This window comes from Miniopterus natalensis, chromosome 3 (genome assembly GCF_054644295.1).
Source record: "Miniopterus natalensis isolate mMinNat1 chromosome 3, mMinNat1.hap1, whole genome shotgun sequence".
NCBI classification, from domain to species: Eukaryota; Metazoa; Chordata; class Mammalia; order Chiroptera; family Miniopteridae; genus Miniopterus; species Miniopterus natalensis.
This window is the reverse complement of record NC_142083.1, coordinates 11,253,377-11,270,670: the sequence shown is the minus strand read 5'-3', so window position 1 is coordinate 11,270,670 and position 17,294 is coordinate 11,253,377. Positions and strand designations below refer to the sequence as shown.

Below are 17,294 nucleotides of genomic sequence, written 5' to 3'. Positions count from 1 at the left end.
CCAAGTTGTCTTCTAGAGAGGTTGAGCAATTTACACTTTTGCAACAATGGATGAGATTGTGTGTTTTCCTATATCCCTGTCATCTAACTTTTAAATTATTTATTTCAATTTCTTTTCATGACTATAAGCAAAGATTTGCATCTTTCTTCCTTTGAATTCGACAACATTCTTGTAGAGTTCATTCTTAGATATTTTATGTTTTTTAGTTGTTATGATGATCATGATCTTTTTCCATTGCATTTTGTAACTGTAGTTGTTATATAGAAAAGCTGTGAGTTTTGTTTATTTATTTTGCAAGAATTCCACATATTAAATTCCTCCATTCCAACAGTGTTTATATCATTTTCAAATGACAAGTTTTCCCTTCATTCTGATAGTTAACATCTTATTTCTTTTTCTCTTCTTGTTGCATTGACAAGAGCCTCCAGAAGAATATTATATAACAATGGTGATACTTTAATTTCTGACTCTTTGTCTTTAAGTACATATACATATATATGACTTACTGTTGGTGATTTTGGAACGTGTTTTTTTTGTTTTTTTTTTTAAATATATGTCTTTATTGATTTCAGAGAGAGGAAGGGAGAGGGAGAGAGAGTTGAAACATCAGTGATGAGAGAGTCATCATGGATCGGCTGCCTCCTGCACGCCCCCGACTGGGGATCGAAGCCGCAACCCGGGCATGTGCCCTGACCGGGAATCGAACTGTGATCTCCTGGATCCTAGGTCGATGCTCAACTGCTGAGCCATGCCCGGCCAGGCTGGGACAACTTTTAAAACTTATTTTTCTGAGTTCAGTTTTTCTGCTTCTGGAAAATTACACACTTATACAGTGTATAGTGTGCTTTTACATGACCTAGAAAGTATCCTCAGTGTTTCTGATTCGATTCCCTATCTTTTCCCTTCTATAGCCTCTCTGCTCAGGTTTTGAGCTCAGGTGTCAGTCTGTTTGAGAGGCTGTGCACTAGGTCTTGGCACACTGATGTAACCCTGCCCTCCCCGCAAGCCTTAGTTTTATCTAATGATAATAGGAATAATAATAATAATAATAGTACTTACCTCATGGCATCAGGCTGAGTAATAAATGAGGTGATGTATATGAGATACATAACAAACTTCTTGAGTATTTAGTAAATGTTAGCTATATTTATTATTAGTCTTAGTTTACTTTGACTATTACACATGAAACTTTAAAAATACATTTGTACATTTTCCTGTGGTCTGGTTTCATAGACTGATTTAGGCCATACATTGTTATCAAATTAACCAACTTTTAGAGATTGTGTCTGTATGCAAATAACCAAGACTCCCAACAATAGTGATGTAAACAAATGTAGAGTTTTATTCTCTCACTTGTAAGAAGTCCAGAGGTGGGCAGTCCTGGGCAGGGATGGCAGTGCCATCATGTCCCCAGAGATCCACGCTGCTTCTGTTTTTTCTCTCCCTCAATTTTAGTGAATGGCATCCAGCCTCAGTGACACAAGATGGCAGCTAGGGCTCCAGGGATCATGTCCTAATTCCAGGCAAGACAAAGAGGGGAAGATGAGAGGCAAAAAGAGACCCTCTCAATTGACTCAGTTGTGTTGGGAGAGCTCTCTGGAAGCCCCACTCGCTAACTTCTGCTTACATATCATTGCCTGCCCCTGCTTGTGAGGGGGCAGGAAATGGGTGCTTTTGGCTGAACTCACTGCTACCCCAAGTCAATTTAGGAATCTGTTGCTCAGGAGAAAGGAAAATGGATGTAGAGAGACCACTGTCCGTGTTTGCTGCAGACCCCGAAACACCTTTCCTCCTCAGAGTAGAGGCAGGAAACAGAACCTATGACAGGCAGAGCAACTTAGAGCAAGGTTCTGGTGTCCATCAGCAGGAAAGGGGTCCATCATCTGCTCCGAGACTGTGCCCCAGGGATCAGATACATGTTCATGAGAAGTTTCCCACCATCCTCTCTCTGTGCTTCCTCACACCAGACTCTACACCCATTCTAGAAAAAGGTTCTATTTCAATTAAGACTTACTTGACATTGGACTTTTTAAAAAACATTTTGACAGTATGTTCACATTTACCTTGTACTAGATTGTTTGATCTTGATGAGCACTCAAAAACACTCTCATATCTGTCCAAATTACATTGTTACAGGAGTTCAGAATATGTTATGGAGGAATCGAAGTGATGGAAAATAAGGTAGAAAGAATAGGTTTAAAAAAATCTGGAGAGACAATGATCTGTGTTGCCCTGGGGAGTTTTTATTAGCACCTTGGAGCATTCTCATTCATTGGCATCACCTTTGGACGTAAGTTAGGTGGAAAGGTGTTTGGACGATCCCATCTAGGACCGTTAATAGGAACTTTCCTGCCTCCCTGAGAACTCGGAGGGCACGAATTAAAGTGAGGAGGGAAGGATAGTACGGCTGGGCGATGCACATGAATCATTTGACTCACTAAAAGTGGAAAAATAGCAGAAAAACTGGGGACGGATTGGATTGATTATGTTTTGCTATAAAAGTGATTTATGCACATCAAAGTCAGTTTGGGACAATGAGAAGAGGAAAAGAACTCTGACACAGTCTTTCAACTGTAGCAGTTGTTAAACCACATTTAGACGCTTCCCCTTCCCATCTTTCTTCCTGTTCCTTGTGTCTCTAACATTTTCGTTACCCACTGCGTTTGCGGTTTTAAATCTTGGAACACCCCAAACTCTGATGAACTGTACCGGGGAGCAGGCCCGGCACCAGGGTTTGGAGTCCGGATTGCGTTTGAATCTTGCTTCTGTTGTTTATTAGCTAAGTGACTTTGGGCACCTTAATGCCCTCGAGCCTCAGTTTCCTTATCTTGAGATGGGGATCATACTTAAATCTACCTCACAGTTTTTAGGAGGGTTCAAGAATGACATGGCCCAGGCGAAGCTGTTCACAATGGCATCACCCAGCAAGTGGCGCTGTTATTGCTGGTGGGAGCAACTGGACCAGCCTAGCTCATGACATGCATGTGACACCTGGCCATTCGGAGAGGGCAGGGCGAGGCAATGAGCTTCCCTTTCACTTAAATGGCCACCAGAGGCTAAGAGCCATACATAGTACCATGCAGCCAGCCCAGATGAACTCGGGCATTCATTTCCAGGGTGCATTCTGTGATGTCTCAGCTAGTCACTCAGCCCACGTTTATCCGAGGCCTACTATGTGCTGGCTCCTGGGTAAGTAGTGAGAGCTACAGGACGACACAGTTACCCTGATGTGGCCACAGGATTGCTGAGCACAGGGCTTGGTGCACAGTGATTATTTCCTTTTTCACAAATATTCTGTACCCTTCTCACTCTAACTGCAAACTTGGGACTCCATGGTGTTCAAAACAAGACAGGACAAAGCTAAGCAAATTTGCTTTCCTTCATTCCTGAGACGACTGTTAAGAATCGCCTTCTGGGCCCCACTTTCCACAAGCAAACGTCTCTTTCCTCTTCTCAATCCCTTGTTCAGGACCATTGTGAGAATATGACATTAGTTCCTCCCACTCCTCTGAAAGTGTGTCTTTCAGGTTACCGGCCACCTCCTCATTGCCAAAGCCATTGGCCTCACCCCAGGCCGCGCCTCCTCCCCTGAGGCAGCCCTGTCCAGCCGAACTTTCTGCGGTGCTGGCTGTTCCTTTCTGTGTTGAAACGTAGCAAGTGCGACTGAGAAACTGAATTTTTAGTTTTATTGAATTGTAATTAATTTAAGTTTAATTAGTCAAACATGTGGCTAGTGACTACTGTATTAGTGCAGCTCCAGAGCACTCAAATTGTTTCCACCCATTTCTTTCTGGAAGCCCCGTTTTTTCTGGCTTTGGTGCACAGCGTTCTTCTGGTTCTCTGTGAGCTCCTCTGTCTCCGCCTGCTCCTTCTGCCCACTAAAAACAGCATCCCCAGAGTGTCTGTGTCAGCCGTCCTCCCCCCCCTCTGCGCTCTCTTTCTTACCCAGTGCAGTCAGCCCCTGGTTCTAACTCTAAGCCTTATGGAATGACACCCAACACTCTTCGAGCCTCCACTCCTCTGTTTCCTACCCTAGCCTGGTGTTGTCACTTGGGCATTCTGTAGTCGGTGACCTTGGATTGCCCATGACCTTAACTGACATCCTTGTAATTTCCATGTCCGCCTCCCCCTTCTGACTCTGCTCTTTCCTCTAATGACAACCGGTTTTCCTTTCCCCTTTGCATCACTGGTGACGTGCCTCCCTCTGTTGTCCCTCACTCCCTAACTCTTGTGGAGTCTTGAGATTCCTCTTGTGCAGTCCTCTGCTATCATTCTCAGGGGCTCTCCCTTTTTTCATGATTAAAAAAGCAATAAATAATGATTATTGAAAATTTCCTAGATTCAGAAAAACACACAACAGAAAAAAGAAAAGAAAAGGAAAGAAAGGGAACTTGCCCATGATTCTAGCTACCCAGAGAACCATGTTTAATTTTGGGGGGGGTGTGACTTCCCACATCTGACCTCTTGTAACCTCTTGCCTGGACTACTGTGGCTTGAACCTTCAGTGTCTCCCCACTCTAATCCACTGCTATGTCCCAAGGCATGATTCTGATCATGGCACTCTCCTGTTCCACTCATAAATCTCCAGAGGCACCCAGTTGTCTACCGAATTAAATTTGTCCCACGGATGCGGCATCGTGCCAAGCCGACCTCTGCTTTCCTAGGGCTTAGCAACCCCATACAGGAGATGTTACTGACACATCACAGTGACAAACCCACAAAATCAGCAGTCATAGTATCAGTTATGTTTGGGACCAGATACCTATTTATTTTGGCTTAAGTTTATTAAGCACTACTGTTTCCATTCCTCTTTTCTAGGAAACAAAACTTCAAAGTTATTATCTTTTAGATTTTGGTAGACAAATCTGTTGTACTGGATTTCATTTCTTTCAAATTAAAAAAATGATTTTCCCATTTGAGTAACTGAGAAAGTTGCCGTTTCCAGATCCGTGTGTTTTTTCTAATTGTGCAGCATAGCACCCGATAGGGCTACGTATTCCCAGGAGAGAGCTCTCTTTCCCAGAGCTGAGAAACTCCCACCCTCTTTGCCTAAGAAACGTCACTCCTGCTGAGTCTTATACCTCAAATCAATTAAAAGTGAATCAATAAGTATTGATGGCATGCTTATGAGAAATGGGTTCTTCCATGGCATGAAGATGTTCTGGACATTTCCAGACTTTGGGGCCTTCCTGACAGGTGGGTTCAGCCGCTTCACAAAGGCCAGGGGGTCTGTGTCCACCGCGCAGCTGGGCTTCCCTGGGCCCAGCAGGGAGGTGGCGCTCACTCGCGCGGGCACAGTGGCCGCCTGCTCAGGCTGCCGCCGCCTCTGGGCTCAGGAGGCTTCATGTGGGAGGAGGGGGACTTTGTCAGGTTCTGTTTGGTGGCCTGAAATTTAATCTTGTGCTCACTGAGAACAGATCTAGCCCTTAATGAATTTTGTCCTCGGCTCTGCCTTATTTATCTTTGAACAGCTGCTGCCCACTGGATGTCGCGGACATTTGCACCTTTGCTTGTGCCTTAGGCTCTGCCAAGCATGCCTCCCCATCCCCCTCGGCGCCTGTTAAAACCCTGGCCTGTTAAAACCCAGGCCGATGCCCCCGCCTCACACGAAACCTTCCTTCCTGGGAGCCGGGCGCCTTCCTCTGCACTCCGCAGTGTTCCTTTGTATCCCCCCCCCAGGCTGTTACCTGTAATAACTTCAGTTGTTACAGGTCTGTCTCTAGAGCCTTCTCTTGAAGGTGATGGAGACTGTTCAAGACACTCATGCTGTCCACTGTGCTGGCTCCCACAGACCTCTGACCGTAGTTCAGTTAACCCATGCTTGTCTGACTTAAGCTGTGATGGAAACTCCAAGGCCACTAGCTCTCTTTCTGTAAGAGTAGAGAGAGGGCCACGGAGCCCAGACTCACTCTCCAGAACCATCCTCGCTGCTCAGCCGTCAGGCTGCAGGCATTTGCCATGGACGGGGGACTCAGTGTGAGCAAGTGCCTTCAGTGTGGGACTCCAGGGCTTGAATTCCTTGTTGTATTTCCAGATTGCCAGGGATCATAATGATAATTCATAGAAACAGCAGCTTATTGCCAAATGTTAGAGGTCCACATTTTCTTCTAGGGCGCTGAAAGCCATGTAGTTTCTAAAAAAATGAAATAATAAGAGATTAATGATTTTTAAAAAATCCTCACCAGAGGATATATATATATTTTTTATTGAATTTTGGAGAGAGAGGAAGGGAGGGAGGGAGAGAGAGAGAGAGAGAGAGAGAGAAACATCTGTCTGTTGCCTCCCATATGCGCCCTGACTGGGGATCAAACCTGCAACCCTTTGGTGTACAGAACGACTCTCCAACCAACTTAGCCACCCCGCCAGGGCAAGAGTAATGATTTTCACCCCTGTAATTTGCCTTTGCTTTTGTGAAGGGAGAGTTGTGGAACAGTGGGGTACCCAGCTTCTCATGCCTCAGTTTCCTCATCTGTAAAATAAAGACGATAATTGTACCCACATCACTGGGTCTTGTGAGGATTAAGTGAGTTTCTGACTGTAAAGTGCTCAATAAATAACCAGAGATGATTATTATATATCCGCCCAGTCCATGTTAGCAATTTTCATTTCATTACTATCGGTGCAGATGGACACTGTCCAGTAAATAATGTAATGATGTGCCCAGTGCTAGAGATACAAATCCTCATTCCCCTAAGCTACTTCTCACTCTAAAAGGATTCCAGAAATATTTTCAGAGCTATCGATAATTTCAAACTTTTTTGTTTTAACGGTGCCAACTTGATCATGCTTGTGCACACCCGCTGTCATTCAGAGCCATTCCTGCCACCACATCTGCATAGGATCAGGTTTGTTGCACCAGAGCAACAACTTGGTTGACCTCCACAGTGGACTGTAGGGATGAAAAACTGAGCACGAATGAGAGCGAATGAAACTTTCTTCTCACTCCTGCAATGCTGAGATTCTCGAGGCCTGCAAATTACAGTTACACGGTTATTATAGGGTAGTAAACGCCACGGTGCTTTTATTTCTCTCATATTTCAAAGGAACACATGTCTAAAGGGCCTTCGCCTCCTCTGAGGGGCCTGACGTTGTCACATCATACCCAAGTGCAAGGCTATGACAATACCTCCTGCCCCTGCTTCCAAAAGTAACATGTAGAGACACATCGCAGTTGGAAAGGGAGAATGGCCCCTTTATGGTGACTGGCTTGGAATGATAAATATTTTTATTTCTCCTGTAGGAGATGGCTCGTGGAAGAGAGGAGACAAACACGACTTTGAAGCTAAGCAGGCGTACTCATCCCTCCAAACAATCACCCTACTGAGGACAGTGAAACCCGAGTTTGAGAAGTTTTCCATGGAGGTGAAAAGTTCTGTTGAGAAACAAGGGCTCAATGAGGAGGATTACGTAAGTGCTTGATTGCGAGCCGAGACCTTAGGCATGCTGAAAACAGGCTTCTAATGAAATCAGAGGTGACAAAGTGTCCCATTCTGAACCATTCAGAAATTCCTAGGTTCATGTCTGACTGTCACTGTGCTTTCTGTGTGTGTGTATGTGTTTCTGGCCAGCTCTCCTCCCTCCCTCCCCCAGCAAGCCCCCATCACCCCCACCCGGCACTTAACACTTTTCCAACTGCTGCAGAAAGGCAAATTGCTTTCTGTGGGCACTTGTGGTAATGCCAAGCAGATGTCTGTAGACTTCCATCGCTTTGTCAGCTAGGAGCGTGTTGGGGCAGAAGATGGATGAAAGGGTGCCAGAGCTTTGCATACCTAATTTTTCCAAAGCTTGGTGGCAGGAGGTATTTCAGGTCTCAGAAGACTCTTTCTTTTGGCAGTCTGTCTCAGCTTTATGGCGAGTCTGCTTCTCTCTTGTGGCTGTGTCATTGCCCCTTTGGCTGCAAGCTGTTTCTTACCCGAGTATTCCAGAGCTTCTCACTCAATTAGTGCTGTTGTTACTGAGACATTTTCTAATAGTGGACTGGAGTTAGGCCGGGCTATGGATTAAACAGAGGGACTCTTCTCATTGATGGCACCGAAGAAGGCATCTGACCACTCCTTCCTTGGTGCCATTGTTTTGATGTCTTTGCTGGGTGGCCCCTCACACCTTCGCCCCACTCCTGTTTCATAGCAGGGTGAGCAGCGGGTCCTCAGGCTGGTCAGGTAGATGAGCTGCTGGTTTTCAAAGCCTTTCCCTCCACAGTGTCCAGAGCAGCCTAGGAGCACCTTCTTAATTTTTTTAAAAAAAATTTATCTTTATTGTTGAAAGCACTACAGGTATCCCATTTTCCCCCCAAATTGACCCCCTCCATCTCACTCCCACCCCCTCCCCAGGCCCTCACCCCGTCATTGTCTGTGTCCATGGGTTATGCTTATATGCATATAACTTCCTGGGTTAATCTCTTCCCACCCTCCACCCTCCTTCCCTCCTTCCTCTGAAATATGATCGTCTGTTGCATGCGTCGATGTCTCTGGCTCTATTTAGTTCATCAGATTCTTTTGTTCATTAGCTTCTTCTTAAAGAAGACCCTTCAACTTTTCCTTTAGTGCTGGTCTGGTGGTGATGAACTCCTTTAGCTTTTTCTTATCTGTGAAGCTCTTTATCTGACCTTCAATTCTAAATGATAGCTTTGCTGGGTAGAGCAATCTTGGTTGTAGTTCCATGTTTTTCGTCACTTTGAATATTTCTTGCCACTCCCTTCTGGCCTGCAAAGTTTCTGTTGAGAAATCAGCTGACAGTCACATGGGTGCTCCCTTGTAGGTAACTAACTGCTTTTCTCTTAGTGCTTTTAAGATTCTCTCTTTGTCTTTAACCTTTGGCATTTTAATTATGATGTGTCTTGGTGTGGGCCTCTTTGGGTTCCTCTTGTTTGGGACCCTTTGTACTTCCTGGACTTGTAAGTCAATTTCTTTCCCCAGGTAGGGGAAGTTTTCTGTAATTATTTTTTCAAATAGGTTTTCAATTTCTTGGTCTCTTTCTGCCTTGTCTGGCACCCCAATAATATGAAGGTTGGGCCTCTTGAAGTTGTCCCAGAGGCTCCTTATACTATCTTCATATTTCTGGATTCTTTTTTGTTTTTGCTCTTCTGGTTGGGTGTTTTTTGTTTCCTCATGTTCCAAATTGCTGATTTGATTCTCAGCAAATTATTCTTCATTTCAGTTCGTGTAGCCTTCATTTCCGATAGTTATTTTATTAGGTCATTGATGGTCTCACTTGTTTTCCTAATAGTCTTACTAATATGCTCGAGCATCCTTATAAACAAAATTCTGAACTCTGTATCTGTTAGCTTGCTTGGTTCTATTTCATTTAGTTCTTCTTGTAGAGATTTCTTCTGTTCTTTCCTTTGTGACATGTTTCTTTGCCTCCACATTTTGGCCTCTCCCAGGTGTTTGTTTCTATGTATTAGGTAGAGCTGCTATGTCTCCTGGAATTTGTAGAGTGGCTTTGTGTAGTAGGTGTCCTGTAGGGTCCAGTGGCTCAGCCTCCCCAGTCACCTGAGCTGGGCCTTCTAGGAGCTCCCCTGTGTGGGCTGTGTGCACTGTCCTGTTGTAGTTGAGTCTTGGTTGCTGTTGGTGTCACTGGGAGGAATTGACCCCCATCCCAATCAGCTGTGAGGACCAGCTGCAACTACGGCCAGAGAGCTGCTGAGCTGGAGACACCCCTTTGGAGCAGGATTTACTTCACCAAGTGTGCCCCTTGACTGTGTCACTTGTGGATGTGGTAGGGTTGTAATCCAGCGTGGTCGAGTCTGACCACCAGGTGTACTGTCTCTGAGGCCTCCCGGGAGGTGCAAAATCAGCCTCTGCCAGTGCCTTGCCCAGGGCCACCCAGCATGAGCTACTCAGCAAAACGTAGTTTGCTGCTACTTGTGCTGGGCTTGGAGGTGCCCAGGAGAGGCCAAGCTATGAGCCAGTGCAGGTTGCTGCTAGTGCCAGGCCTGGGTCCCCTTATCAAGCCGTATGGGGCACACTGCTGCTTGTTTGAGAGATTTTAGGAAAGTCCTAAGCATGAGGCTCGAGAGGCCACTTAGAAAAGCCCTTGGAAATGGCCTGGATGAGCCTGCAGGTGGGAGGGGCAGGGCCTCCGGGAATCATGGGGCGGGGCCAAAGGTGTGAGTCAGGTGCTGGCGACTCAAATATGGCATCTGCTGTGGGCTGGAACCTCTCGCTCCTCCGGGAAACCTCCACCGCTGAGATTCCCTCCTGGGTTTAACCTGCAGCACCAGGTGTGGGCCTGAGGCTGAGTCTCTGCCCCTCCTGCCGGTCTCAGTGCTTCTTCAGCTCCTTGGTTGTGGGGCTTCTGTTCAGCCAGATTTCAGGAGGCTCTGAGTGCTGGTGGTTCTGTATTTTAGTTGTAATTCTGATGTGGCTGCGGGAGGTGGCGGGTGCAGCTGTGACCTATGCTGCCATTTGGCTTCTCCCTCACACCTCCTTAATTTTTTAAAATTTTATTTAATTTTTAAATTACAGTTTACTTTCCGTATTATTCTGTATTGATTTCAGGTCTACAGTATAGTGGTTAGACAATCATATACTTTACAGAGTGTTCTCCCCAATATTTCCAGCACCCACCTGGCACCGTACAGTTATTACAATATTATCGACTCTGTTCCCTATGCTGTGCTTACATCCGCATGACTAGTCTGTGTCTGTGAAATTTGTTTGTTTGTTTAATCCCTTCACCTTTCTCACCCAGCCTCTCAACCCCCCTTCCCTCTGACAGCTGTCAGTCTGTTCTCAGAATCCATGAGTGTTTCCATTATGTTTGTTTGTTTATTTTTTTTTTATTAGATTCCACATATGAGTGAAATTATATGGCACTTGTCTTTCTCTGACTGGCTTATTTCACTTAGCAAATACTCCCTGTGACTCTTCTGTAACTACCAATTTGTATTTCATAATCCCTTTACCTCGTTCACCCAGTGCCCAACCCCCCTTCCTTCTGGCAATCACCAGTCTGGACTCTGTGGGGGCACCTTCTTAATGACAGATGTATGGCTTCCCCAAGGTAGACGGCGACAAACTTCACAAGAGATTGTCACTTCCAAACAGGCCTCTCCTGATTTCTTTTCTTGAAGTACCACAGGGTACAAGCCTTGGCCTCAGCCAGACCTCCATTCAGAACCTGGATCTAGCACTTCCTCGCTGTGTGATCTGGGGCAAATTCCTTAGTCTCTCTGATCCAAATTACTTCTGCTTGTTGGGAAGATCACGGGTAATCTATCTGAAACATTTAGCATTAACCCTGTCAAAAGTTGGAACTCAATAAATGATGCCTCTTTCATACTATTATTATACTATTATAATAATATTATACCTGTATTTATAGAAACTTGCTATCAAATGACATACAAAGGTTCTTGTAAACTTATTTGCTAATGTCTTAGATGTTGTATATTATACATACATCATTTAAAATACCTTTTGACTTTCTAAATCAGCACTGTCCAGTAAATATGCAACATGAGTCGCGAGTGAGCCACACGTGTAATTTAAAATTTTCTAGTAGCCACATTTAAAAAAGTTAAAATAACCAGGGGAAAATAATTTCAGTAAGACATTTTATTTAGGTCATATATAAAATATTATTTCAACATTTAATCAGTGAAAAAATTATGAATGAGATTGTATATTCTTTTTATTGTACAAGTCTTTGAAATCCAGTATGTATCATACCTTTTGTATCATATCTTCAGTTCAAGGGCTTGGTAGCCATATGTGACTAGTGGCTGCTATATGGGACAGTGTGCTCAGAACGATGACAGAAATAGGCCTGCTGTAGCAGAGCCCAGTTTAAGGAAACCTATGGTAGTATCATCATCATCCAAATCCTTTGTCCCAGGGACATGAAAGAACACCGAGGGCGCTGAGCTACCTTTAGCGGTGCTGTCAAAGGTGGCCTGGGCCATATTGGAAACATTTAAGTCTTATACATGCCATTGTATTATTTTATTTTACCTCATTTATAGTAACTTTATGGCTTAAAAGCTCAACAATGGTGTCATTTTTGTCCTGCATCCTTCCTGAGGTTGTTGAAGCTCAAGTATTTCAGTATCGGTTGTCCAACATAGTGAAACTCATTGGGCAAAAGTTGGCATTTCAACACACTACTGGGTCATTCTTTTTGGTTACCTATCAGTTTTTCTGTATGCAGAATATTAAATCTTATTTTAAGGGTAGTCTGAGGTAAATCTCATTGGGAAGGTATACCTACTACAAAGATCCATAATACATTGCAAACCATGTGCTTTAGAGATTATTGGTTGTCTTAGATTACAATAAAGCTTCTCTCTGATGGTGGGATCATACAAAACTGACTTTATAAGTAAATAAAAATGATGATTTTGAGTAGAAATTAGAGCTCATTGTAATTACTTACTGCCATTCTAAAGATGGGCCTGTCTTTCATAGCCATGCCTGTGTTACTCAGGCTCTTTGAGGGCCAGTTGCAGATGTTTGTCAGGCCAGCATAGACAGGTGGTTGTGGTGACCACTGTGGAAGAGGGAGACATGGGTGTCTGAGAACCAGGAGCTAGGGTGGCTGGGACTCACACGTGCTACACCTAGATCAAGTGCAGGAGGAGATGCTTGACAAGACTAGCAAGGCTTGGTGGTCTTCATTCTAGGGCTCAGCTCTTTCCTAGGTCTTTCTGTGTCTCTTGTTTGTACTCATCTGCTTACTTAGAACTTAAGTTCAAGGCACCCATCATGGGCTCCTCGGCCCCTGCTTTGGATCTCACATTCAGAAACTTCAGTGGACTCTGATTAGTTCTAAAATTTATCACACATTTTCTAAACAGTCACATGGCCTGTCAATAGGGACAAATCTGTTTCTTTTCAATTCTTCTAAGTATGCTTAATTAAAATTATACTGAAGTATGTTGAATGAAATAAAGTATTTAGTAATAATAGCTTCCTTTTATTGGCTGCTTCCTTTTATGTGCCAAGCATACAGGAAGGGAATCCAAAATAAACTTTTGATGGACCTGGCTAGGATCCCAATACAGAGTGAATATAAGTAGTGACGGTGGGCATCCTTGCCTTGTTCCCAACTTTAATATGAAGAACATAACAGATTTCATACCTGTGCATTTCTCCAAGTAAGCCTAATGTCTACCATGGGGTTTTGGGAGAGCCTTTATGAAATTATAGGAGTTCCCTTTTATTCCGTGTTGGTGAAGTTTTGTTTTGGCAAAATTACACCTTTTATTAGGATAACTGAAACAAACCACACCAAACATCACAGTGTATATAATGTAGGTGAAGGGAAGACTTTGGACACAGGATTTTATTGCAGGCGTTATAAATGATATTATATCCCTGACTCTATGTCATACATGTTAGTATCATGTTCGTCATATTAGCATATTGGCAGCATGTGTTCTGAAAATGCAAACATTTGAAACTTTAAAGTTTTTATAAGGCTATAATGAAACATTGAAAGGATGGAGTGGCTATGATTTTAAAATAAAATTATTCTATATTTTTAACTTACCAAATTTTGATGGTTAATTAAATTTTGTTTTTATAAAGGTGATTTCCTCTCCCTTCCTTTCCTTCTCTCCCTCCCTCCCTTTCTCCTCCCTTTATCTCCACTTCTTACCCTTTTAAATATTGACTTTTTAATGAAGATAATTGCAGATTTACATGCAGTTTTAAGAGGCAATACAGAGAGATTGCTTGTATACATGCCCAGTTTCCTCCACTGATAACATTTTGGAAAATTATACATAAGATCACAAATGGATATTGACACTGATACAATGCACTGATCTTACCCAGATTTCCTCAGTTTTATTTGTACATGTGTGTGCGCACACGCGTGTGTGCACGTGTTCGTGTATAAGTTCTATGCAATTTTATCGCTTGTGTAGGTTGGGGTATTTGAATTTTATCAAATACCTTTTCTGTATCTATTGAGCTAATTAGATGTTTTTTCTTATTCTGTTATAGTATAATTTGTTGTATTACTAGATTTCCCCCCAGTTTTATTGAGATATAATTGACACATAACATTTCCAGGCTATGTCATCTCAAAGGTTATTACAACCTATAGATTAGCTGTCTCTGGGTCAAATACCTACTCTTGTTTCATTCATCTCTGGGGGTGGTTGGGGAGGTGCATGTGTGTGGAGTGACAGAAAATAAGACTGCTTAGGGCCGGGCTGACACTGGGGCTGTGGGTGCTGCATGTGCTGTAACGGTCTAGCTGTTAGTACATGTATCACATGACAGTTTCCCCACAATTTCCATAGGTAACGTGATAATATTTTGAGAAGTACCTTTGTGCTCTTACTAGTGAACCAGGTAGAAACCAATTCCATTCTGATAAGTTATGTCTTAATAGGGCCCAATGGCCACCACAGGAGGCAGTATAGCCTAGTGGTTAAATGCACAGGCTTGGAGTTTCACAAACCTGGCTCTGCCTTTTACTATTCTTACCTTGGGCACATTTCTGAAATTCTGTGCCTCAGTTTACTGGCTGTAAAATGGGAGAGAAGAATAATTTTTAAACTGGGAAGGTTATTGAAAGAACTTGAGAATTATATATACAGATAATATTTAACACAATGCCAGGCCCTTAGTACATATTCAGTGGATGGTAGCTATTTTTTTAAATTTTTGTCTCTCATACTTTTTGTTTCTTACACTGCAGACCAATGGATATGATGTTCTTGCGTGCCTAGTGTACCTAGAACTCCTCCTCACCCCTCAGATCTTAACGTAGACAGTCTTCCCTGACACGCCAGCCCGCCTCCTGGCACTCTGCTCCTTCCATCACAGCATGCGTGCCCCTCAGGCTGTACTCACACACATGTGTGTGGGGTTTCTAATGATCCTGGGCCTCTTCTACCAGACTGTAAACTCTGTGAGAGCAGAAACAGGTCTGTTTCTGTTCACTTTTGCATTCCCTTCCCATAGGCTTAGCACATAGGAAGCAGCCAATAAAAGTGAGCTATTATTATTAAGCTTATTATTTTAGTTATTATTAAACCAGAGGACATAGAATCCGACCCACTGCTTGTATAGTGATGGAAACTGAGGCCCAGGGAGGTGAGGTAGCCTTCCCTGATGTAACCACCACAGCAATACTGCCATCAGTGCAGCAACGTTGGGCGGTGATGGAGTCCTGTGCCTAGACCTTGTCAGGTACACAAAGCCAGGAGCTCAGTTTCACTTATACTGTGAGAGACAGTGTTTGGGGAGTAGTAATGGGTTTCCACAATGGGGGTTCTGAAGACCTCCTGTCGGGGGGGTCATCAGAAATCTAAAGTTAGAATTAAAGCCCCACTGGAGAGGCCCTCAGGTATCAGCGTGGCTCAGGTGTTTGCCAAGTGCCTGCCTGGCTTCTCTGGTGGTTCTTGTTGGGTGGCCCACATGTGCAGTGGCTTTCACTCGAGGGTATCTTAATGGAGGTGCTTGGCCTCTGCCACTCAAGCAGTTCCAACCTAGAGCACTGGCGTTTGGGTTTAGAATGCGCCGTGTGGCGGCCAAGCCAGGATTAGTTGCATCCCCTGACTCCTGGTTCAGTGACTTTCTTTTTCCACTACATCAGTCTGACCCTTTTAACAACAACGTGTCCGACGTGGGGGTAAACCCATGACCCAGAGATTAAGTGTCTCAGGCCCTACGAGTGAGCCTGGCAGGCAACACAGGCACCCTGCCTACCCAAATACACACACTCTTAAGATATCGATTTCCCTTCACCCTTTCACCCATGTGACATAGTCTGGCGAGGACTCTATTCCTCTGCAGCGACCTGTTGTCTCCTGGAGTGTAAACCATCATTTCCTAGCTCATCAGATGCTGTTTACTGAGTACTCCCGGGAGCATGGCTGTGAGCTTGATCCTGGACCATGCAGTGGCTCCATCTGGGGTGGGATCCTCATGACCTAAAAACACACAAGCAGCTATGTAAACATCCATGGCCGTGAGCTCTGGAGCCTGCAAGCTCCACTCCTGTGCCAGCAGGGATATAGACGGCCACGCAGCTCAGCGTAAGGCGCTCTGACAAACTGGTCCTCACAGGGGTCTGGACAGTTTATCTTGTAGCTGACCAGCTGTGGCACATGCGTGAAAATATCCATGTTCCCAGAGAAATGCATGAAAATAGCCATATTCCCAGAGAAAATATCCATGTTCCCAGAGAAAATATCCCAGCTGTGGCACATGTGTGAAAATATCCATGTTCCCAGTGGAGTGGGTTCACTTTAATAGGAAGCTACTTCCATATTCATCCATGTTTCCATGATCTCTTTAAGTGGATGAGGGTTTCTTGACTTAGGGTGCATTAATTCTTTATAATAATGCACAAAATGTAAGTGCACATGTGTAAATCTGTGGAGAGAGGAGTCAACACCCCTCACCTGAGTCATTGAACTGGGCTATGGCTGATCCACATGCCATTGGCCCAGGTATTGTCTCCAGCCTGGTTGATTCACATGGATAAGATGCAACGCTGTGTGTGCGGGGCTGGGTTGAGGAATTATTTTTATATTTTATTGATTATTTAGTTGGGTGTGAAAGTCTCAGTCTGAAGAGGATTTTCCCTCAGAATTTTGATGTCATTGCTGTATTGTTTTGCAGCTTTTCCTGTTGCCATTCTGATTATTTATCTTTTCCATGCTACTTTCTTTTTATCTCTCTCTAGAAGCCTTTAGTATTTTCTCTGCATTGTTGATTGTATCAGTCAGGAAAATAGAGTCTACACCAGGTAATTCATCAGAAGAAGTTTAATAGGAGAAACTAACTTTAAGGTGTAACAAGAGCTGAAATGCCAAATAGAAGAGGAAGGCAAGGCAGAGATTAGCCACAGCAAAAAGCCATGGCCACCTCCGGAGCTAGAAGGACCAGGGAAGAGAGTTTTACCAGGATCCAAGAGTTAGTTGGGCTGTTATGGGAGCTGGAAGCATGGAAGAAACACAGCTTCTGCCAGAGATGCTATCTGAGGCACAGAGAGAGGGAGAAATATCGTGGCCCCCCCCTTTTCCTAGCTTTCCCACCAGTCCATCTTGTCTGAACCAAGCAGGAGTCAGCTGATGGGGAAATGCAGCCCCCAGAGAAGGGTCCTCCTCCTCTGATGCAGAGCAGGGCAAAGCAGGTGTAGGAAGGGGAATGAACTGGAGAGCAATAGGCACAGTTAGTTGGCTAACTGGTGTTCTGAAATTTAACAGTGACGTGTCTTCATGTGGGCCTTTTAAAATATTTTTTTTTTAAATTGATTTTTAGAGAGAGAGGAAGGGAGAGGGAGAGAGAAACATCGATCGGCTGCCTCCTGCATGCCCCCAATAGGGAATG

At 44.1% G+C, this 17,294-nt stretch overlaps 1 protein-coding gene across 2 annotated transcripts in view; it reads left to right on the top strand.

Annotated features, from left to right (window-relative positions):
- The window catches only part of NPR3 (natriuretic peptide receptor 3), a 62,986-nt gene that overhangs the window by 12,359 nt on the left and 33,333 nt on the right, over window positions 1-17,294 (top strand). For both annotated transcript variants that reach the window (XM_087815316.1, XM_016224348.2), the window contains exon 3: window positions 7,241-7,407. In XM_087815316.1, coding sequence (XP_087671442.1) covers window positions 7,241-7,407 — 167 coding nt within the window. The remainder of the gene's footprint in view (window positions 1-7,240; window positions 7,408-17,294) is intronic.